General features: G+C 34.1%; 1 protein-coding gene across 4 annotated transcripts in view; it reads right to left on the reverse strand.

Moving 5' to 3' along the window:
- Window positions 1-26555, reverse strand: part of Ih (hyperpolarization activated cyclic nucleotide gated potassium channel Ih) — a 283219-nt gene that overhangs the window by 95294 nt on the left and 161370 nt on the right. For all 4 annotated transcript variants that reach the window (XM_076393040.1, XM_076393039.1, XM_076393036.1 and 1 more), the window contains one exon: window positions 16195-16601. In XM_076393040.1, the coding sequence (XP_076249155.1) occupies window positions 16195-16601 (407 nt within the window). The remainder of the gene's footprint in view (window positions 1-16194; window positions 16602-26555) is intronic.

Below are 26555 nucleotides of genomic sequence, written 5' to 3' on the forward strand. Positions count from 1 at the left end.
GATCATGAGCTCATGATTATGAGCGGTCAAAATTTTTAAAATTTTGTTTAATTAGCAAATTCAGACACAAATATATGGTTGTCTAGCAAATTTTCCTTTGATGTTTTTATAAATTTTTATTTAAAAGGGTATCTTTCGACAGATTAGAAGACTGTATGATATGATGATAAGGAAGAAAGATAGGCACGAGGGAAATTCTGTCATGACTGAAGCTGATCATTACAGGTTTCGGTTGCTTCGATTGGCCTGTTCATTTTTGTTACAACACCGTAATAAACCTTCTTCATAACACTTTAAAATTTTTTGTAGAATAACAAGCCTATTGCCTTGGAAGTTGCTAACGCTAAATTATGTTCCTAAACAAAAGTGAATATTTGGTTAATTGGGAATGAATATACGGGAATGGGATGGAGAATGTGGGGGCGGAATTTGGCTAATGAGAATGGAAGCTCAACGAGATGGTTAGTACTAGACTATTCGTTGTGAAATATGTTAAGAAAAAATCAAAAAGAGAATACTTTCAAAAGATTTTTGACACATTTATAACAGTTATTGAAAGCGAGGATGTAGCTTCTCGAAGTTCCTATTAGAATCTTGGAGTTCTCCTGGCTGTGGACTAATAAAGCAAAGAAATTCGAGCTATATGTGTGAACAATCATAGTCTTCAAAAATGGAGAAGCAGGTGTCATCCGTATGATAAACCTACTTATTTATATAATCCTTAACATAAAGAATTTAAATAAATTTATCTAATAATACATATCTGATTAAACAGTAGGAATAAGTAGCATCAAGTAGTTAAACAGTTAAAAACATTCTATAAATTTTCTACATGACAGGGTTTCTAAGCGAATATAATCTCCTTATGGTATTATAACTGAATTTTATATCCTGGGTATTATTAACCTTTACTGAAGAAAAGCTATAAGTAGGTCAAAATGTACATACAATCAGATATTCGCATACTTAAATCACTATAGACCATTTATATAGTTTTTAGCGACCTAACATGGTCACTGTTACCGTTCTATGGAAAAAAATATATAGAGCAGTTTCTAAATTCTAGAGAATCTAGAGTCGGTGGTTAAGGAGACCTTCAGAAACTTTTGTGAGTGAAATATTCATTTCGAAATTTGTGGAATAGAAAGTAGATGAGAAAATAGATATATATTTATTTAAGCTAGATGAGTGAATATACTGTGTTAAATCCTACACAAAGTTTTTCAACTGTTTTTTTATTAGTAGAAAAAGAACATTCAACTTTAAAATTTTTAAAAATCAATCTAACAATAAGTAATTTTAGATATTAAACATAGGGTGTAGTATTTCCAAATCTTAAAACTGCATTAAAATTAATTTTTAATCTAGGTATTTCTAAAGTTCAAAAGTACGATTTTATATATTTCACCGGAGATCTATATTGACAGTGGAATGAACGGACGAGTGTCAGATAACTACGAATCTTGAATTGCCTTTGATAATTTACGTTTGTTTGATTACAGGAACAGACTATATCCAACAACGCACGAAATCTCCCATTCCAATCTCCCATCAACTTCCTTTCTAGTTTTCAAACGCACACCATTCGCACTATCAATGTACACATGTGAAATATAAAAACCTCCAGGCACCGTTCACTCGTCCACACCATTAAATACAGTTAACTGCATTAAATACAGTAACTACTCTATGTAATGGGCCCAACACTCGCAAGCGGAAATCGCGAATGGTACTGTTTCTAGAATTAACTTTAACAATGAAACTTTCCTATGTTCTAACAGTCAATAGATAGAGACTTATATTTTATTTATCAGTGAATTCTAAATAGGTACGATACAAGTTAGCAGAAATGGATAACGAAGTGATATAAGATGTAAGAACTCCAACAGCATGTACGAATGGACTTTGTTCAAAAATTTAGTGAACATTCACTTCGGAGAATATTTACAGCCTGAAACGTGTCATATAGAATTTAGTTAATAAGTTCTCAGAAATTGCAATTGGCGAAGTCTGTATTATAAGTACGTCATTAAAATCAGAAAAATAATCATTTTTCATAGTCATTCGGAGACGAATCCTGAAATGAGAAAGTAGGCTATAAGAGAGTACCAAAATGGAAAAGAGGTTGGTTCTCCTAATTTAAAACTTTTTAAATTTCTACTACGTACTTATTTCATCAAATCGCTAAAATTGCCCATATTTACCTAGACAGAATACATTATTATATGAATAAAGACGAACTCCTAAGTAATCAGATAACATTATACAAAAACTTCTCCCATCATAAAAAGAGAACTTCATAAAATTTCCAAATATCAAAAGAAGACAAACGACTGTACTATCAGTAGTATTTAAAGCAACTCCAAGTTGTACCACTTATCCAATTATTTTTAGAAGACCTGAACAAAATCAAAACAAGACACCAAATCGTCAATCTCCGAATCTACCACCCTACTGTTATCTAAACCTACAGTAGTATATAGAACATTACTGTTTAAACGAAATGCAGAGAAAGGAAGTCGACTGAAAGGTCATCCAGCCTCGGGACATTGATCAAGGCAAAAAGGACTGACCATTGCAAAGACACAGACAAACTCACCAAATCCACGAGCCCTGCGAGCGTACGACAGCTCCGGCCAGCTGGCGATTAAGTTGCTATAGCCCTTCTGCCGGATATCGTCAGCCGGCAGTCGCTGTTTTCGTAGCAACGGTCTCTGCTCGTCCAGTGGGCTGACGCGCGCCGGATAGTTGGACATCGCCCGAAAGCAGCCGCTTCAGGATCACGCGAACGGTCTCTGACTCGTTTCAGCCGATGTTTCTCTACCGCGACCGTTCCCCGGAGCAGAGGTTGACTAATGACGAACGGAACACGCGGCGCAGGGAAAAAAATAAGCGAGAGCACCGTACAACGCGCCGTGAAACCAGCATGTAGAGAAGGAAGAGACAAGGGAGAAGAGAGAGAAGCACTGACCGGTTTTATTGTGGAACCAGAGGCAAAGAGAGAGCAGCGCGCGACGATCTTCGATTCTTTTTAGAGAATATACACGTGCAGATTATCCTTCTCGCATGTGCGGCAGTCTCTCACGTCAACCTTGACACTCGGAGATGTTCGAACTCGGGACCCACACGCTGGGGTCCCCCAACCGATTCAAATTATCGCTGCTTGCGCGTACTACTTTGGACCCAGTGACGCATTCTCTGATAACCGCCCGATAGACTCTTCCTTAAGCTTTTGTTGGGTCTCGCAATGGTTCGAGGGATCGTTCCGGGAGCTCATCGAGGAATTCAATCGCCAGGGGATCAGACGCGGACTGAACGTGGCGGTAGTGCAGTGATCCTGGGGATTTTCAAGAACTTCCGAGGACTTGGGAGGATTAAGAGGATACATACACCTGGAAGGTAGAAGAAGAGGCAATTTCTGGAGTTTCCTTTTGGTTAACTGTTTAACCTGCTGGACTATTAACTAGTGCTGTGATTTATGTTTATCCAAGTGTCGTAAAATTAAATTTTGATGGATTTTTGAGATGATGCCTTGGTTTAAATAGGATATAATAAATAGTGGTTTTTGGCTGACTGAGGTTGGACACTTTATACTGACAGCTCTGGTGTAGGAAGTATCGTGACACTTCTGTTGCTTTAAAAATTGTACACATTACTGACACATTTGCCAAATTAATACAGTTAGCGGGTTCCACGACACAGTGTATATTATTCAGTTAGAATTATAGTATCTAAAAGATTAAAGTTAAACAAAATATAGAAATAATAGTGCTGTAGACCTCGGAAAATAAGTGAACTTAAAATTTGTTTACTCAAATAACTAATAAATAAAATATGAAAATTTTGATAAGAATTTTTGTTAGACAACATATTAACAGTTTCTACGTACATTGTGAATTATTTAACAGTACTATCAGTTGTATAAGAATGTCTATCATTAGGTTGACAGGATCCTGTCAACTGACACGCAGCACAAAGCACAATTGGAATAAAACAAATTAAATATTCTTACTATACAAGTATAAAAATAAAAACAAATTTTTTCGATGTAATATACAATTTTTGAATAGTTTTAAATGGTAGCTATTGGAAAAAGATTTCTTTTTCTAACAAATTCAACGTTTTAACCAGTTCTTCGCAAGAGTGCTATGGGTATACGTTAATTACAGTCTTTAAAGATTCGCTGCTAACATTTGACAGATGTCCGTGACGTTCTTGTTGTTTAAGACTAAATCATCATTATGATTACTGAATCTCGTAAATCAATATTGACATTTTCTCACCTTCACTCTTCACCACATTTGCACCGCACTTTATTAACATTTTCAGTAGCGTATGTAGCATTTACGCTTTTGTGGAATTCGCAAAGCAAACAGTGTCTTATGTACATTTTGTCAGTATTCAGCGAATAAACACTATTAATTACTGACTTTAAATTCGGATTAGTGACTAAGTATTGATATTATACTGATTCTCGAAACACAAAAGAAATGCTAAAATGGTGTAAACAAAAGATAAATAGGTAGAAATGCGTCACAACTGTATTCTATGAATGTAATACTACGCATATGATTATTACGTGAATGTAAATGTACTTCTGAATTCTAAACTGATTCTAAACTATGGATTTGTTCATATTATGCGGTAGTTACTAAGGTTGTCACTGATGTAAACACTGGCTACATTAATTATAATTTCCAGTTGATGCATATCTATAGTAATAATGAAATTCGAAGAATCAGTTTGCAGCGTTTGTGAGTATTCAGGTTCATAACATAGACGACAGAGAGAGGTTACTGATAATAGGGGCGGGAAAATAATTCTTCTTTCTACTAATCACCTTCAAACAGGTCATTTTTACTACGTGGCCTTCAATAGTCACTCTACGTATATTAGCGTGAATGATAATGATGTGATAAGTAAATGACTCATACATGTATTTACATAAGCTTATTCTTTCCTGTAGAACAACGTAGTTGAGTTTAGTCTTTAGTAGTCATTAAGATTGTGACTATTTATTACAAGAATAATTTTGAAGAAAATACATATAGGTAAGGGAAATAATTTTTCTGAAATTTTTTTGAAATAACATCCGTTAATAATTTCTTACAGATTCAACTAAAAAAGCTAGTATGCTAATCGTCTAGATTATGATTAGAGTAAGTCTCTTATGGAAAACAGGCTTCATAATTTACCATCTTTATTCATTAATTACACCTTACTTTACCTTTACAGCTTTTTATAGTCAGTGAAAATTTATTACAGGTATCTCACATGCTATAACTTTTATATCAACTCTAAGAATTCGAAATTATTTATCACTTGTTTTAAAAATAATAATCTTTATCTATATAATTCAATATTATTTTAAAAATAATAATCTTTATCTACATAATTAAGATAGAAGTTTAATATTATATTCCTTGTAGAATCTATTTTTTACCATCAATACTATTACATTATTTGCGTATATTTCGTTAGTTATAGTTATAACACTTTTTAATAATATTATATTTAAGAATTCTATAATATATTTAAGAAATTAATATAGTGTATTTAAAAGATTTAAGAAATTTTGTTATGTATCGATTTTTATATTTATACTTTTTCTAATTAAATATAGAATTTCTGGAAGAGAAATTTTTTTGTTTTGTAATTATTTACAAAGCGAATGATCTTAGTGATTTAAATGATTTTCAGATATTATCAACTTGAATGTCCATACACACCTACAAGGTATTCTAGGCCTGGTGGTACAAGTAGACACATGGTGATTTTACATGACAAAATAATTCGAAAAAGTAGAATAAATTTCTTTGATGTTGTACCTCATTTTCGAGAAAATTAACTGTGAATTTTAATCCTGGTCGAATGTACTGAAATACAATTTTAAATATTTGAGGAGTAAACGGGGAAATAGGAATGTTACTAGTTTACTTACAGAGACAGTCAGTAGTCAGACAGTAAATGTTCCTCTTATTTTGTGTACCTTCCAAGCACACGAAACTATACTTCGATACCCTCATTTTCGGTTGAAATTCAATGTCAGTTTTCTCGAAAACGAAGCATGATATCCAAAAATGTTATTTTACGTTTTCAACTTATTTTGTCACGTAGAATCATTATCTTTTTGCTTGAACCACTATGTTCTAGGACAGTCTCCATAATCACCACTCAATCTTAGTTTTGGAAATACATGTAAAAGTATAAACAGGACGTTCGATGACAGGTGTCAGAAATTTTAAGAGGTGATTCTATACGCTAAAATAATAGGAAACTGAAGACAGAAATTGCGCTGCAGGCTTTGTTTTCCAGTTATTGCTTGTTGAGACAACGCCTAAAATATTCATGAAATGTGTCTGGTTCGGTACTTATTTTACTCATTTCGCTGTGTTTGACCTGGCTAATACATGTCGGCAGTAGAATAAGTCTCAAATTAGGTACATTTGTAACAGTTAATAACTCTGAAACAAATCCTCAAACACAGTTTCCTCATTCTTGACTTTTGGCTTATTTTGGAACGTAGAATCACCATTTAAAACTGTTAACACCTGTTGTTAAATATCCTTTATATCCTATTTTGATGCTTTCAATACGTATATTATTGAGGTGTTCCGCCATACACACCACACTGCTCCTTTATTATTTCGATTGATATTGATTTCGTACATATATGTATCTATTATACATATCGTAACGTTGCGTTGTTTTCAGTCATTTGTTTCAGTTCCTGGCTGTTCACAGAAAAATGTCTTATCTAAAGTATTATAGTAATTATTGACTTTTCTGCTGTCAACAGAAAATTACAATCCAAAAATAGTATTCATAACTTTAGAAACACATTCATTAAGAAATTATGCGTTTTTATAAATTACAATTAGTGGTTTCAGTTTGCTTCGCAGATTATTTTCATGCCATATTGATTTGTATACGTATTCTAATTGATTAATGATATTTTCGCTTAATGAAATGTGTACATACGAGTAGGTAATTATTTAAAATCGAGAAAAGAGGTCTCTTAAAAATATCTAATTCAAGATTATTCTTATCTAAATTTTTTTCCCAATTAGGAAAGTATTCAATTATTGTACGCTTCAAGCGCTTGAAGAAAAATTGTAACTTAATATTCGACAAATTCCTCAAATTCCATTTAAAAGAATTTTTCTCAAATCGAAAATTGATTAAAGCTAAGTTAGGTCAGGGGTGGCTTTGTATAAATGATTTGTCCCTCAATTTTAGATTTTCATTTCAGGTCACTCAATGGCAACAGACTACGTTTAAACAAAATAATTTTAGACTATATAATACTTTTGCACATATCTTCGAAACTAAAGGTGAGTGGCGATTATAATAAGTATGAAGAAATTGTTCAGGACATTGATCGTAATATCTGAAGGCTATTGAAACCGACAAGGTTGTCCACTTTGTAAATAATTATCGTTCAGTTCATGGAATGTTTACGTTCAGTTTAAAAAGTTAATTTGTTTCTATTTTATCTTTTAGGAAATTAGTTTGTCTAGTTATATTAAACTAAATACAAATTAGTAATAACGAAGAAAGCAAAATACGAAGTAGACTGTATAAGAATTTGGAGAATTCTGTCTGTTAGGTTACGTAAAGGTATAAAAAGGAAATTATAGCTAATTCCTATTGGCTAAATCTGTTGTATTAAACTAAAATTCTACTATTGGTGGACTGTGGATAAGTGCAGGCGATAACAATTACAAAGATCGTTCGGAGAGTCTGTACGGAAAGGAAATTGTTCTTTTCCATTAGTTTAAATCAGTTTCCAAATTTCTGGAGATTGTCACAGAAATTGTACTTTTCAAAATAGTTTCGTATTTTCTAAAGCTTTGAAACGCAATCGTCCAAAAACCCTTTACTTTTACTCAAAAACGTCTTCTTCTGAAACCTTATAGTTTGCAGTAATAATAATTAGACTGCGAATCTAAATAACGTACAAAATTCTACGAAATATCGAAAATTAAATACACTTTATAGTATTTGGAAGTAGAAACAAATTTCTAACTAGGTTGCACTTCTCTAATCTTATTTATGAAAATCGGAATTTACATAAACATTCGTAACCTAGTAATAATACAATAAAAGAAGAGATGACAGTGATTATTATATCTTTTTAGTTTCCCTATATGTACAGTTTGTTATTAATGAATTCTTAACAATCAAATAGGCAGTGTCCTAGATTCACGGAAATTAGCGGAAAAATACCTTAAAAAATAAAGGAAATTCTTCCTTTTTGTGGAATTCACTAAATACAGAACTGTCTTTATTCTGCAAACTCCTATTTAGCGTTCTGGTACCTACGCACAGCTTTTGCACACAAATTGCACTTTGATGTAGATTCTTCCGACGATATGCATACTCACAAGTAACACTATCCCCAGGAATTTCTCTTTTTTACCTCGCTGAACCGCAGAGAGTTGGGCTTCTATGAAACCAGTAACGAACCAAAGCTTTATAACATTAAGTGTTTTTATCGGATCATTTTAAAGCATCTGCAGAAGAAATAGAGCAAAAACGGTCACAGAGAGGAAACTTGGAGGGAGACTAAAGCATAGAATGGCTTTGTAGTAGTCGTATTAGAATAAAAATTAATAACACCAATAATAATAAGAAAAATAAGAATATCGCTGGAATATACGTTGATATTTATAGAACTTGATAACACTCTTCAATATCACACTTGAATATACCTACATCGATGCAGCTAACAGACCACAAAGAGGGTAGGATATGGTATCGCCATGGAATCATCAACTATTATGCAAAGTCTTCTGAAGTGAGTAAGTACATATCGTTATGCTGTACGAAAACTAGCACATTTCATTTTTCTTATGATAAAGAACACATTTGTCTTCGACACGATTCAAAATATTACGTTCCGTTTTCTCCTACGAAGAAAGGATATTTGTACGATTTAGTACAAAATAAAGCATGTTATCATCTTTAGTGCATAATATCATAATAAAACATCGGCAACATCCAAAATGTGCGACCTTCTTGGCACAACAATACGTGTAATGTGTTACTTTTCCCGGCAAACATCCAAATGTGATCTTTTTCTGGCAGAATAGTGAAATTAATTAGTTTCTGCAGTAAATATCCAAACGTAGTCTTCTTCCAGACAAAATGGTTAAACAGATGATCTCTGTAGTAAAGCCGTAATATGTTACTATTCGTAACAAGAGAAAGAAGATGTATTCTTCTTCTTGGATAGCTCAATACGCTCCTTTTCGTAAGACAAATGAGACATGCTGGTTTTTGTATGTACAAGCGTACGACATGTATGAAACTTTTTCACGAATAAAATACCTCAATCTTCATTCTACTATTATTTATGCAGACTTGCTATCAGTATTAAAAAGTACCAACCGTAACGTTAATAGCAGATCTAAAGAACTAAATCATTTCATTAAGTTACAATATTTGAATCTCTCTTTAAATTAAAGAAGGACGTTTTGTCGACTTGGATTCCATCACAGCAAGGAAATTGTCGAAATAAACGAGCATCTTTAATTGCCACCAGTAAGAAACTCATTTCATTTACAAACATTCTGACTCATTTGAAATTCTTATTCAATAAAGAACGGAAGGAAAATTGTCGGTCTAGTATGCAGATAAAGACATTCCATGTTATATTCTCAATCGTAATGAATGAATAGCATTTCCCTGCTTCGTAACATGTTGTACAAAATTAATACGTTAACGCCTTCGCAATCCTCATCGTACCAAGGAATCACTTAGAGCTCAAATTCAAAGTTCTAGGAACTGCAATTATTGAATAAAAAAAAAACCTTGAAGATTTGAAAATTAAAAAATGTTGAATATTTGAAAATTTAAAAGATCAAGATAGGATTATTTGAAAAATTGAAGATCTATATATTAAATATTTGTGTTTTTGAAGATTTCAAATGAAATTATGAAATTCACATAAAAACTAGAAAATCTGAGAATATGAAAATTTTAACTCGCTGGTGTTGAAGGAATATTGAGATTCTTCAGTGATCTAGCCTCCTAAATAATAAAAGAATTGTAATTCTCCAATACAAGTCTATGTCATACTCTATCTCAACACAATATATTCTCTTTGAATGTTCTTAGTGTAATCTCTACATTAATCTAAAAATCTCTAAAAAAGGGAGGAGGAAGAAGAAGAAGGAGATACGATTGAGAATATCCAATACGTGAAATGTGTTGAAAAGTTAAGAAGAATTTTCGATCAGAGACTGCTGGTAAACAGTGGCTAGTTTAACCTGTTATTTTTTCATTTAAATGCTCTTCCTAAATACTCTGTGTAGAATACTCTTTGTACCTTTTCATTTAAATTGAAACGAATTTCCTATTTTTTTCTACGAGGATGAAAGAAGTACTGAATGATAACTGCAAATGAAACACAATTCTCAGGGAGATCAATTCTCATTACCTTCCCAGAAAAGATAAAAAGGAGCGTAAGAAAAAACTCATTGTCAGAGAAAAGCTAAGAAATTCTTTTGGAAAGTTAACAAAAAAATTGAAGAAAAGCAGTCAGAAACTACAAAATATCTTTTTTGCTTTTCTTGATAAAGCAGTACACGTATGTCTTAATTGTTATTTCTAAGAAGTATCTAAACGAAGATAAAACCAGAGGAAAATCTGACGGTTTAATTAAAAAGGCCATAGGTAACGTGTACGTGGGTATATCGTATATAAAACAAAATGAAATAATTACTTAGTCCAATACCATGAAAAATCTCATGCCAATTCTGTCTAACGTTGAAGAGACTTTGATTCCCTGTGGTTGTTGTGTGTCAGTAAACATGTCCGTTAAACGCGCCTCGATTACTTTTCTAGATTGCGACTGGCGATAATGGACTCGTTACGGGCACTTGTCGACTAGCAAACCAGCAATTCAATAAGCATTCTTACGCACACGTCAACGTGCGCTCCACATTCTCGCATAGACAGGTGGACTTCTTCAATTCTTCAAAAAAAGCTTTCTGTACAAGTGAAATAGAAATATGGCGTACATGAAATGTAAGGAATTACTTTTTCATCTTACAAGGGAACGTCACGGAGTGTAGATCTTCGATTTTGTTGAAATTTGGTTAAATTGTAGAATAGCCGAAAATGTTCGACACGTATTTTTTTATCGGCTATAATTCATGTTAAAGGGGTGAAAAACACATTTGGCTTAATATCTCGAAAACTATTGTGTCTAGTGAAATGGTATACATGGCGCGATTGCATAGTTTTAGACGGTGAATCTACCTACGTAAACAGTTTTTGAAAATATCGATTTGTTTAAAAAATATATTAAAAATAGTACATTTTTGTTGTTTTTACTGACTAAATGTTGATCGATCATTTCATAAATTTGTATGTGAATACTATGAATCAAAATACAAAATAAAAGTACGATAGCCAAGATCCAAGGTTCGAATCTCGCAACAGCTTTTTATTCTTTTTTCAATTTTTATGTTAATAAATTCTAATTTTCATATACCGTTTCTACATTAGAATTGTTATGCAATAGAAACAAGCTTGATTAGAAAATGGTGCGAGCTGTCCTGAATTTTGACGACAGAATCATCTGGTGTCGTTGCGATTCTATCTCCAAAATTCAAGATAGCTCGACTCGACAAGATCGCTCGATAAGACGGTTCAACAAGACAGCCTCAAGAGTTGAGTGTAGTTTTCACTCCTTTACCATGAGTTAGAGCCACTAAAAAAACCTGTCGAATATTTTCGGTTACTCTACAATCGTGCCAAGTTTCATAAAAAGGATATTTGCATTTCGTAATATTCCCTTGTTAGACTAATTAGGTATAAAATTACTATTTACTCTTCAATTGAAAATTTTACTTCAAATAAGCTTTTATGGCTCACCAATTACTTAAAGCTGTCCAAACATTGTAGGCTTTTTCATTAATGAATGTAGAGCATGAGAGAGCTGTTGCAAGTAAAAAGTTGCCACTCTGCTCTCTCCCATAAGAACCCAACGAATCGATGTCTCAGGTAACTAAGAAGTTGCCTCAGCTGAGTTACCAGTGCATGATTAATTTTAAAGATTAATGTCATTTTGTTGAGCTAGATTACTTAGCATGTTCGCTAGTGTATGGTGGCTTTTGGACAGCAAATTATCAGCCTTTTACGAAGAAAAAGTAGACTACGAAGTTTGTCGAACGTTAACACTCCACTGTAAACACCAAGAATTGAACAGAACGATAAATAGTAGAAGACAGAAAAAAGTAAACGTCCAAGCTAAGTGTAGGTAACATTTTACATACATCGTTGTACAATCTGTAATATTTTGTAACCAAGGTTACATATACTACTGTGTTGATCCTATATCTGTGTTTTAACGATAAAATAATGTAAGTCACATGTTTTTGCTTTGGAAATTTTAACCTTAAAACCAAAGAAGAATCCTTATTTTTAAGTGAAAAAATTATTTTAATGCCTTTTTTGTTTCCTGAAAATAGAAACTCTACATTCTAGTAGATCTTAATTAAGGTCTTAACTCGAATTTTTTGAAAATGTAACGTAGATTGTTTTGCCTTAAAGTTACAGATATAAAGAAATAAGTTAAAGATTTTGAGCTTTCAGTCCTATTTTACTTCATTCTCGAGAATAGATTCGACACTCAGAGAGTACATACAAGATGGAGAAACCAATGTTTTATAGTGTTTTGAGTAACTGTAATAAAAACACGTATATGAAAAAAGAAAAATATAAATAAAAACAGAGCTTCATTATCACAAAACTAGTGGTAAACATATAGAACTGAAAGTGTTCGTTGTAATTAAATTTCCAGTGCACCAATTCAACTGTAAGTCAACACCTCTGATAATATGTATAACGATACGCTTGTAATAGTTACATGTACACAGATTTCAGATTCTGTTTTATGAGAAGGAATAGTACTTCTAGTATCTATGAATAGTAATTCTAGACATATGTTTTTTATTACAATTTTACTAGCTAAAGTTATTTAACTTTACCATTTTTTACTAACTAAAGTTATTTAACTTTGCCACTAAAGTTATTTAGATATTTGTTTAGTTAATGTTTATAGGAGGATTTAACTATACTTTGAGTTACATTGTTTGATGTTATTATAATATGCCAATTGTACTCCCAGCATTGCCAATAATAGCCATTATAAAAATGGGACACGATTAAATTCTTTGTGATATCTGTTTCAACATGAGAAACCTAAATCGGAAATAAGTTGACACCTGAGGTACCTTGTTCAAATATTATTGTTAGTTATGAAATATATTCTGAAGTTACAGTAGAACCATTTCTATTATGAGCACCAAGTGCAAGAACCATGTCCGTGTACTCACTGCTATCTACTGTAACCCATCATTGCGATAGCTTCATAGACATTGATAATTGTATGCCTGTACCACCTTGCAAGAATTTCGAATATCATAAAACTTTGTCGCTATTGCTACTAAGGTAAATGTCCCAGTAGCCAACCATGTCTGGGTAACTGAACACTAACGCTAATTTTATTTAATTTTAAGCTTAAATGTTCGTGTAAAATTAAAAACAAAAATAGTATCATAAAATAGCATATTCAGCTATCACAATAGTGTTCGAACGTGCAGTTTTAAGTTTTTCACTTATTGGGACATTGGACATCTTAAGCATTCGGGTATCAGAAAGATTTACCTTACTTCTTGATACCTGTGATTGTCTGACGGAAACTCATCTGTTGATTTATCAATAACGTAAAAAAGAAAATAAAAAGTGGGTGATAAAGGACAACAATGAGCAGGAATAGACAGAGTATCGTGGCTTCAAATATCCTATGATTTTTTTTTTGTCATTTTGTCATTTTATTGTTTGTCATTGATTACTTTTACTGGTTTTCGACTCCTGTTATTTAGTCTTTCTTTTCTCTTTCACATTGTATACGCTACCTAAGGCAAGTGTCCGTTAAAAATCAGGTTCACAATCACTCGAATCGCGAAATAAATTTGTTTCTGGTCTCGAGTGGCAATCCTACGTCGAGGAAGTATTGTTCCGTATTCCATCCCGTAAAGAACACTCGGTTCATGAATCATGATGAACGCTTGGCACTATCCCCACAATTTCTAAGAGTTATGTGGAGTCGATTCCTTGACGCCAAACAAATTAATAACGACCATTTAACCAATAAATGAAATTTAAAGACAACATTCTAGGTTACATTGAAATACTGTCGCTGTCCCAGAGACATGAACATTCTTTAGGGGAATACAGTACAGTATTTCCACGCTATACCTATACTTGTTTCTGTTCTTCCTACTTCTGGGAATTACAAGGGAATTCTATGGATAACTTATAGTGTCAGAAACATGTCCTTTAGTTTCTATAAATTTCTCATTAATAATATGTCATGAACTTAAAAAATACAAGGTCTGTATTACCCTAAACATATTTTAGTATTATCGACAAGGTACTGCATTCGTAATTTTATTAATCAGAAACTGAAGTTCTTTTCGCATTTTTGACTATTTTATTTACTATTTTAATTTTTCAAACTTTCAATTAGCAGTGAATATTAGAATTTTCCTTCAATGAGACACATTTTACGCCTGCAAGTTTTCGGAAGCCGAAATTCAAGCTATAACTGGCTTCAAACGATATAACCAACGTTGACCAACACTGGCAAATGTTTATTCAGCCTGGTCCTATCCACCAATTTCATACCACGTTGCAAAGCCAATGTTGGTACTGACCAGCATCCGCACGCGGAGCGGTTTTCGTACACACAATGAAGGAAACAAACGACAACGTCAATCTTGGTGTGATATTAAACATACCGAGTGGGCATCGAGTGAAAGCGTATGCTATTACTCCACATGTACTAATGTTAGCTACATCCTCTGGAGCCACCTCACGGAAGACTTTAGATTTGATAATTTTATTTAAACATTTATATAGAATAGTAAACGTGAAATTAGACTATTGATGAACATGAAACAACTTTAAAAAATGAAACTTAAAATACAAGAACTACAATCACTTGGACAGAAGCATGGTTCATCAATTTTCAGAAGGTTTTCTCGTCAAAGTTAAAGTGGAAATATATATAATGGTGCTGATCCGTTACAAAAGTAATTTTCTATGCTGAATTTGCAATTAGCCTTATGTACAGTTAGTTCCAAAAGTATTCGACCACCTTAAGTACTAAACGAATTTTGTAGAAAGCTATAGGTTATACTTTTCATTTATTAAGTCATAGTATCATAATGTAGGAAGAACAAAATATCTAAGAAGAAAAAATACCTCGAGGTGAGTCTTATCGTGTAGGGAACGTTTAACGAGTTTGTTTCAAAAATTCAAAACAGAGTAATATTAAAAACAGAATACTAACACCGAATACAGAAGCTTCACCGAAAATGTAACTGCTTATTCTACAGGTTTATAAAATAGAAGAATACTTTTGTGATGTTCGTTTGATGTTACTTCTTTGAAATATTATTTTTATTCTAGCATTTATTATTTTATTTACAAATGTTATGCATTATGGTGAAATAATCAAAGAAATATTCATTAACAATAGGCTTTGATTTAATGTTTTACTTGCAAACTTATAATTTTACACAAACTTCGTTTAATACTTCTGGCCGGATTCTTTTGGGATCATCCATATTATGAAAATATATGATTCTATTTATTATCTTCAAAATTATTGCACTTAATATTCTACGGCTATTAATAGAGGTCAAATTAACATTCCAGAGTAATGAAATGTTGCTTAAATAGTCAACAGCATTAGAAGACAAAATAAATGGACTACCTCCTAATCTATATTGTGCATACTATGATACGAGTCTTATTTAGGTAGATATGGACTCAAGAATTATACCCTCGTCAATTAATTATATAGCGTTTGTGTTATTTGATTATACCACAATCAATTTTAATTGAATCTGAATCGAAGCCCACTAGAAATCCAAAATTAACTATTTTCAAATAATTTCAAAGCTCTGCCGGAATCCCAGAGTCAAATTGTATTAAGTTACACTGAAAACAATTGGATATATTACACTCTTTATTACATTCTGGTTCTGGTGTCTACATATGTAAATTGCACAGAACTACACATTAGGACCAAGTATTTCAAAATGTAGTTTTTGGATTTATACTGTTTCAATTCAAAGATTTAATTGGTGCAGCTAAAAAGGACTAACTCACCTGTGTCGCCCAGGAAATCAGTGATGAGCAATGTCTCGTCGTCTAGAGCAGTGACAAGGCTGTCGGTACAGGTGTTGGTGTTCTCGATGCTGATCTTGATACTGTCATCTTTATTAAGCCGTGGATGATTGTTCGCGGCGGGGTTATTACCGGCGTGGCAGTTATTGTTGTTGTTGTGGTTGTTATTGTTGTTGTTATTATTGTTGTTGTTGTTACCGCCCTGCTGCTGGCTGAGGTGGTGATGGGGTGAACGAACGGATTCTGTGCTGTTGGTGTGCAAACTGACCCCTGTAGTCGCTCTTCCGTTCACCAGCCGTAGACTCGGCGCCCGTCGACCTCCACCTCCTCCTCCACCCCCACCAGCACTGGTTACGGAACGGCCGCCACCGCCGCCACCCTCGCCCTCCCTGAAAATATGTTCGATTTTTCATTGAAGATGTCTCCTTATAAGGCATGTGTGTAGAAAACGTTTATAAACGTTAAAACATACAAATAATATTTTAATATTCACCATTAAGCTTGCATAAAGTAGTTGTAATTGTAAGTACAGTAGAATCTCGATTAACTTATTCGAGCCAAAAGTTGCATGGACGCAAACAAATGACTGAAAAATGTAGATTATATACTCTATACATTATACACTTTATGTATTGTTTTTATCATAATATACACTGTACACTGTATAGATGTCCACTAAATGAAAAGATTCACAAAAAAATCTATGACTTACAAAAAACTAATATATTTTACTGTTATAAATATTTTAATTATTTCAGTTTTTGAAACATTGTAGAATCTAGTTTGAAAAAGAGAGATAGTAATGGAAAAAATATCAAGCTAGTTTTGGTGATTCTCTTTTATAATAGTAACACGAAGAAACAGAATTCAGTAATGTAAATTAACTAAAAACAATGACAAGTAAAATGTAAGGTTAACATAACTTTGAACCTTAATGAATTAACCGGGTCTCAATTATTCACAACTTCTTTTTCCAGAATAGATGTTCTCTAGAATAAGGTTTGACACCCGTGATAAGGCTATTCATCGAGATTCTATTGTATTTTCAGACTTTTAGGTTTAAATTTGTAGATAAGTGTAAACATAATTGAAAGGAAACAAAGTGAAACTAGAAATTACTTAAAAAAATGATGCTCCTCCCAAAGTTTTTAACACAATAATACTATAATAATACCTTTCTGACATTAACTTACGCAATGATAAGTAAGTTTGATTGGATTTAAGGCCAATACGAAAGAACATAAGAATAATTTCCAAAAAGATGGAAAACAGCAACAAGAAAATATTACTCCTTTCCTTTTGCTTTTCTTTTTATTATGTTCTGTTTCCTTTCACGAATATTTAATATTTTTTGCTTTGTTTCAATAGCAATAATGAACGTAAGGGTATAAAAGGTATGCTTTGATAATTTTTTATTTACATCGTATTGCAATCAAAGGTTTGAAAAACCTATAGATTACAGAGGTTTTTTACACCTCTAATATTGGATACTCTGACAAAATCTATCGTATTTAGAACACAATTGAATTCAAGTGCCTTTTGAAGGTATAACTGCAAACCAGAAACACGAACGAGCTAAACAACTCTAAGAAGCTAGATTAACATCAGAGAAGACGTAACTATAAGAGCGTGCAGTTCTTCTTCAGAAAACACCCTCAGCTTTCCTTAATTCCTTGCATCATGTAATAGTCTCTGTTAGCATAAACAGCAAAGGACAAAAGTATCGATTTGCAAATGCGGGAAGAAGGCAAATCGGCGACCAATCTATCGAGAGCGATAAAGTGCGATGATAAGAGCGAGAGTGTTCCGAATTGTGAGGACAATTCTAAAGAGATGGAAAGATTAAGAAGTGGAACAAGCGTCGAGGACGATTTTGCAAACGAGCGGTTTAGAGCGCTCCAAGGGTAACCATCGGGAACGTGGGGGGGAAACTGAAAGCAAAAGATATACGTATACTGATAGCGATTAAGATACAAACGTTGCTCTTCCCACAACGACCTGCCTGCTCGTTTCCTGGAAAGGAATCAGTGTCGCCTCCCGCGCATATACAAAGATCTGGACGCGTGACCGCGCTGCGAATTGCATTCGCAATTTCATTTTGTCTTTCCAACAACGAAGAATGAATACTTCGTCGTTGGAAACGTGGCATTGAAACTGAGAAATGTAACACGTCGTATTGTCATGACTAATCTTTTGCATTTGGATTCATTTCGCGTAGCTTCTCGTAACATCAACTGCTATTTCGTACATGCATAGTGAAACCTGCCATATCCAAAGTAACAGGAAGGCAAAAATGTTCGTATAAGAAAATTTTGGGACAGTAGAACGATTCTATTTAAGCAAAAACATGCAAAATTGACAATATTAGCAATTTTGGGATTCCACGTGTTTTGGCTACTTAAGTACTATTCATGTTCTATAAAAAGTCCCAGCAGCATTAAGAAAAATGCTTTCCAGGGGACTTTTTATGGAACACGAGTAATACATAGCTTTTTCAACAAAAGTAATTTTATGGAATTATATTCTTTTTGTACTTCGAATCTTCGAAGCCTTTTTTTAAATACCTTGTATACTTTAACATAAGAAGACACATTTTCACACTTCTGTTTGCAGTTTTAGTTTGTGTAAAATAGATATGACATCTTGATCATTATTATTATGTTTATCGCAGGATGAATATTATATGTACAAAGTGTAAAAGAATTAATAGTCGTGGCTTTAGGGAGTGAATTTACACCTCTGGCTCGATGAACATTTGCAAAAAAGCCCCTCTGCAAAATTGTATATAATATTGAAAATAAATGTTCATTTTTTTATTACATAATCATATTCAGATTCTTTAGCAGAGAAAATATTTGAAAGGAACTATAAATCGCAAAGGAATCGTTTAGTCTGGAAAAATTGTTAAAGATTTGGCATCAATTTGACTGTGTAGTCACACATAGGAGCATGGGTCTACCATTACTCTACTACACGACAACGTCTGCTCTGAATGTGAGACCCAGCATAGTGATGTTGTGTACCCCAATATCGAAGGTCTAGCAAGATGCATTGACCTAATAAGTCTAATTCAAGTAACTTTTCTTTCTTTTCAGTACTTCCAATATCATATGGCATTAACGTTTTTACACCCTGTACATACCTGATACTCTGTATTCGGTACTATATACAATATTTGCTGCTTTGAATGCAGAAAAGTACGCACTCTGCATAAATTCTTATTTTTAATGGAAAAAGGTGGGGTTTTTAGAAGCCCTTCTATTAGGATGACAGAACTTCTGCATAGTAGCAATGAAAAACTTTTAATTTGAAATATCTCTTATAATTTATCAACTGACAAAAGTTGCACAGAAACTGAAAAAAATGTATTACAGATGACAAAAATAAGTTATATTTCATATATTATACTACAGAAAGTGAGGAAATTCTTTAGAATGGACCAGTGATACTTATTAGTTATAATTTATCTTCACTTTTAGTTCTAGTCAACATTATACTCTTAAGTAATGTTAGTAATACTATTATTAATTTAACCTGAAATTTATTATTTAACCAGGGAATCAAATTTCTAGGGCTTCTATATAAATTTCATAGTTCTATTTAAAAGAAGTGAAGTATTCGAAATATTTAAAGTAGAACTCTAACTTCGCTTGGTTATTGCTTTTTACTTTCGTTTAGTTGTTTCTGTCTTGAGAATTTTATTTAGTATACTAGTAGGTACTATTATCCTATTAACGTGGTTTTGAACTTCCACAAAATTTTGATTCTCTTAAATTTTACAGAGATGCTTCAACCGCTGCAGGTACAAGAAATTTCTAGAAAAGAAATCGGCACATGATAAGAAGAAAAGCTTATGGATGGAGATAGATCAGAAGAAAAAGATTCAACGACAAGGGACAGAGCATAACGATCCTAAGTCTCTGCTATCGACAGCTCGTTTAAGGAAAACGGCTTCTTTTGCAGTTTCTGAACACAATATCAAATAAATGTCTATCCATCCACGATAACAAAACTTTTTGCGTACCCTCTGTTTTCAATTCCTGTTTCTCCTTTTTTTTTTTTAAATATTACATCGAAAGTTAAATACTATTAGATCCCTTTTTAAACTATATTGCAGACATCACAAGTTATAAAGAGGATAGAAAGATGAGCAAGACTAAAGATTCACGCTCTTGAAATTATGGACATTCCTCATAACATCACGATAAGCTTATGCATTAAGGGGTTAAAACGTTTACAGCAAATTTAATAATTTAGAAAATAGTAATTAAGAAAAAAACGGCACTTAATTCTTGCCATGGTTTGTTCTCGAAAGACGCTGAAATCATACAAACAGCCTTTGCCTTTTAATAATATCTTGGGAATTCAAGAAGCATTTAAAGAATGATGACAGATTTATTCGATAATCGAAATACCATTCAAGCTAATGACGAAAGGGAAGCACTTGAGGCTTTAATCACGATTTCATCGAGTCCTCCTTGACCAGCTTGATGCACTCGCCTCGAGGTTTTGATGCTCACTTTATAAGAGGTAAACACGTTGCGATTTGTATTCAGGAAGCATCTTCGGAATCCCTTGATTTAATATTGATAAATATTCAGCACCGCACTCGAAATTGACCTTACACGATTGAATAGCATGTTATTATGTATTCCTTTCAGAGATTAATAGCGATTATGTAATGCAGGTTAGAATTGTTTATATTTTATGATCAACAACTGTTTGTTAATTCTGCGGAATAATTCTGGAATGCAAAGAGGCAAAATGATGTTAGAAGATGCAGCATTTCGTGTTATTCATTGCATTTTGATTGATGTAGCGGATTTAAATTTACTTTCATCGAATGCCAGGAAACCTCATATGGCAGATAAATTCGCAAATTGATTCTATTGGCTTTATGCGTCGTGAGATGAATATGGTTTTAACCATTTATCGAATCGCATTGAACGATTCTCTCGTTAGAGAACATTCACGAAAATTTTGGATTTTGTTTCCCGTTATCCCCTTATCAAGTTTCTCATTAACATATTTTATATTACTGAGTAACGAGTTATAAATGAGCACAGTCAAAAGAAAACGTCAGCTCTTTGACAAAGGCACGATTCACTCGTTACTATATTTTTTCTGTCGTGGAATTACCAGAAATAAAGGTATAGTGTATTTTTACGCATAACTTAAACAGACATGTCTCTTGCTAGAAGCCTGTTTATTACTAAACTGTAAGAAAATATTATGCTTCACTTTTTGAGTGCAAACTACGCTACTTTTTTTTGCATTTTCTCTATAATCATATTTAAATTTACTTTCACAAAAAGGAAGCATTATACAGAGTAAGTGACGAATATTATTCGAAAAATACAGTGTATTTGGATTTATCTTCTTGCATCTTAAATATTTATGCATAAAGTAAATGCATTCTTTTATAAAAGATATGGAATTTCCTTACCTAATTTTTATACATTATACTATAGTTACCACAAATCAAAAAGGTATATTACGTAATTTACATACACGTAAATAAATTTAATAATTAAGATTTGTACATTCCCGTTTTTCTTTAGTTTGCTTTTAAGTTCTTCCCTCATATTTCTAGGAACAGTCCTTATTTTTCAATTCAATTTTATAAATTTTGTATTGGATTGTGGATGCAAAGACTATGAATGTGGATGCAATAATTTCAAACAGTTATAAAGTGAAAATTCTTAAAAGATTTGTACTGTATGCTTTGAGTCGTTATTTTAATAATACTCTGTATGAAGTTATCTGTTAAAATATGTAAATACTTGTTTTTATTCATAATAAGGCCAAAGAAATTAATCTGTTCAGTTCATCGCTGGAAATACAGGCTCAGATATAGCCCATCCTTTATCAACGAAGTAAATAGGAGAATTCTGTCTGCAGGGTACAAGAAAGTGAAATGACGTTATTTTTGGGGACAAAAGTATATTCAATGTACTTCGTTCACATAGATGAGTCATGATATGGCGTAGATAATGATACTGAATTATATGCAAAAGAAGAAAAGATAATTAACATACATAACCCTTAGCTGCTCTGGTGAAACACAAGAATCATAACACGCTAGTAACAAGATAAGAACTGCCGTTTACGAAGAATATTTTTCTAGACTATATTACCAATACACTACACAAATAACAATCGATAACACTAGTTGCAAAGTGACACACGAAACAATGTGACTTAACTGAAGTTTACTGGGACTCTAAAAGAGCTACCTACCTGTTAACAGATAAGAAAACTACCAACCTATACGATAATGTCTGGCGTTTTGCAGTACATCACAAGAACAGTTAATATATAAGCGAATACATTCAAATATACCTTAATGTCCAAGTATTTTCAATACACACCTTACATAAATTTTATCCCACCTTTTCAATCCACTTGTTACGAAAAAGCAGACTTTAGCAATTTACATTACCACATTCAATATGCAATCTAATTAACAACTTTCTCGTTACGATCCACCAACGCCAGACGTATAATACACAGCATTCAAGCACTTCCGTATTCGAACTCATTTGTCTTGAAATGGAAGCCTCGCGCACTACACCTCTACTCCACCTTTTGATCTTACTTTTCCATGAAGAATCATTCTGTGCACTTTTGCATTACGAAATTCACTGTGTAAGCTGCGTGCACGATCGTTCATTGCGGTACACCAACGTTAGGGACACAGAAGGACACAATATCAATCAGTGTAGGACAAACAAAACACGAACGTTCAGGAAACGCGGGACACTCACACGATCTGACCGCGAAAACCCGTCGACCTAGTTTCCGATCTGTCGGAAGCATGTTATACTGCCTATCGAGAGCGAGAACACACGCTTGTCCATTGTGATCATTCTTACTCCGCTGAAGCGAGTCGCGCGACCGACCCGAGCGCTGATCGAACGCTAATTATCCTTTCCCCAATTAACAAGCGCCGATACGGGACCACGAACAATACGGCTGGGGGTGGAGGGTGTGCGAAAATAGCGACGAGTGGCTGTCTCACCTTGTGTGCGCGAGGCTGCGTTCGCACGTTCCCCTCTTGTGCAGAGAAAAAGCGACGGGACGGGTCAGGGCGACAGACACGAGGAAGCCCGCGGAGACACGTGAAAGGAAGGGCGGCGGGGTGGCGAAGAAAACTGGAAAAACACGGCTGGAGAGAGCAGCAAGGCACGCGATCTTTTTATGTGCGACCGAGCCATCGCTGTAGACCAGCTGGATGTCATGCATGGATGAGTGCGCCGCGCATACACCTGCAGAAGACCCTCGTAATGCAATCTCCTCGCACAATATGGTCAAGAACGGAGCGGTGCTGTGCATAGCGAACGCACCAGGGCCTTTCATGCCGCACAATCTGGTGCAGGGTGTTCCCGATCGTAAATGCCTTGATCAACAGGAACTAGCTTAGATTGTGTATGATTCGTGATTGGAGTTGCGCTGCTATTAATGCATGGTGGATGAGGTAGAGAGTGATTTAGTGAACTAGGATTGCTTTTTAAGTCAGTGCCAATAGGACAGGTAAAATGAGCGATTGTCAGAGAAGTAGAATTAGGAGAGTCCACGATCAGACAAACACGAGTTGGAGGCATACTTGATGGAACAGAAGAATATCATACTATGTAGAAACTTTGATTTCATTGAACGAGATAAAAACGCATGATTTCTTAGGCAGTCGTAACTGAAATATTTAGAATTCGTGTTTTCTGTTTCCCAACACTCAAGAATTAGAAAGTTGCTCATCCATTGCTAATACGTGTTTCATCTAAGAGACCTAAAAGTAGACGAAGGTAGGTGCGCGAATTATAACTGAGAAATTAACTAAACACAAATTGCAACCTCTAGAATAGAAACGATAACACAAGCTGAAATATACTATGACCTAAGCAAAAGGTGCTTCCGCACGGTACTCGGAATCTACGAGGCGCGTTAGATTTAGATACCCCACCTAAGTAAAGTTCAACGATAGTTCTGCGTTAATGTGCGTCTCACCTGGGATCTTTCAATTGAACGCAAATTTTTCTTGTTGCACGGAAAAGTCGCCGGAGAGACTGAAAATGAGACTGAAAAGCAAACTTCCGCGACCCTGAGGAAAACTATTGTCACAGTTAAATACGCGACGCGGCGAGCCGGCTTGTTCAACGGGATTCGCGTGCCTCCGATGCACAACGGAGAGACATTCAGCCGTTCCCTCTCGAGTGGCTTCGCCCTGTGTACATTCAATGCACATGCACACTGCAACCTCCTGCCCGGCACTAGAATCTATTTTAAGAAACTTCCCCGCTGGCTGATGCGGTCGACCGAGGAGAAAAGCATATATCCCCCGGAGTCGAGTGCGCCGCCTCTCGAAAAACGACCATCAAGGTAGGCGGCGGGAGAGAGAGAGAGAAAAAGGTGTCAAGGTTCGCTTTCGATTGCTACGTTTCCAATTTGCCCGAAGAGAACGGGGCTCGTGCCGTTCCAGGTGACGTTCCAGCACGCGCTCGAGATCAAAAGCTCGAGAGGGGAAACGCGGGCGCGCGTGTTCCTCAATGCGCGCGACTGTTGTTGTTGCCTCGCTGCTTCCATCTCGTTGGCTTCATGCGATTGCTTTTGTATTCGTGTTTCTTTTCGCGCCCCTCTCGACTGGTATTTTTCCCCGACTTCCTTCTGCCCCTCATCAGCATCTGTTCTAATTAATTTTACGCGGATCGCGGTGCGAATAATTGCGGGGATATTTTCACTTTTGCGACGGGACGCTGGATGGCGTTTAATTGTAACTGCGAAGCCTACGAGACAGATTCTGCGAATGTTGCGCGGGTTTGATGACGAGTTTAGTGAAAATGAAGAAGGAGAAACTGATTTTGCGTTAAACTAGCTAAAGGATAAAGAACATTAGAAGTTCTATTGTTAGTGTTCTAATAGCTGGTGACGTTGATGGATAGCTTTAATAATAGTCTTGTTTGCTCAGGGCTAATGAATATCAATAGGGTCAATATTCTCATAGTCAGCAAAAATGGAGAGGCTCTAATACGAGAGCCTTGGTTAGGTCACAGTTGAAGAACATCAATAGTTGTAATATTTCGACGCTTGTTGCAAGCTCAGGATTGCTAACAGTCGTCCCTTATTTAAAAACTCACGATCAGTATTTAATATTTTTTGAAGGTGAAACATTGCTAGAGAGTTCTACATGGTTAGGCAAATTTAAACATGGCTAGTAGTCCCATTATTAACATAAGTAACGTACTCAAAATATTACTAACGATAAATATTGTAATTTTATTCTATATCTAAGCATTTTTCTAAAAATAGAATCATCAACGAATAATCTACATTCTTTTAATATATTCATTACATTCATTATAAAGGCTTTATATTATACATCATAATCTAAGCATGTTTCATAAATTGTACCAATATAAGATATATAAATTATAAGTGAGAAATTCATCTGGTTGTTTATCTAATACGATATTTTTCAAAGTGTCAAACTAATGACTTCGCTTCATTGAACATAATTTATACATACAAATGTATATAATGGTTATAAATCTTGATGGAACTAGCACTGTCACAGAAACGACAGAGCTTCTAAAGAGCATAGAACGCTAATCTTGAAATACGTATTTTTATCCTCACAATAAATAAAAACAAAAAAATGTCGGTGTATATTTTGGTTTTTGGTAATGTGCGTGGCTGTAAGGTACAACGACTTGAATCACATTTTCAAAGAATTGAAGTTAAGGTCCTAATGGAGATCTTGAATGCAAAATTTATATTTTCAGAAAGAAGAAAGGACATCAAAATATTTTTCTTTTCCATTTAAAAATAAAAGTTCAAAACGATATATATCCATACGTGAGACAATATTAACTTTCAAAGGCAATGTCTCAAAGATAAAAGCGTGACTTAGGCCATTTTGCCTTGTAACCACATATACATATGTATATTGATTTTGGTATACTTTCTCTGACAGAATACCAGTATGAAAATCATACCAGTTTTAAGTTTTTGAGATTAAGAAGTCAGTTTATAGATATTGGTAAAAACAAAAGTAGAAGGAGGAGGAAGACTGTTATAATCGTTAACTACCAAAGGGAACACTGAACTTCATTAGAATTACAATAACATAATTTAAGAAATGTTAACTTCTTTGCAATTTAAAGCATTGTAAGCTTTATAAGATGAACTATTAAACACATTTATTAGATAATGCAATATACCCTGCGACATATGCATTGTCCTTTGCCATAACGTAACACGGTACTAGCACTGGTGTACAGCTGAATACAGATCGATATGCTTCAACTTTGATGCATTTGCGAGGTCAATTATCGGATTAAGTGCTTTTC

This window comes from Calliopsis andreniformis, chromosome 3 (assembly GCF_051401765.1).
Source record: "Calliopsis andreniformis isolate RMS-2024a chromosome 3, iyCalAndr_principal, whole genome shotgun sequence".
NCBI lineage: Eukaryota > Metazoa > Arthropoda > Insecta > Hymenoptera > Andrenidae > Calliopsis > Calliopsis andreniformis.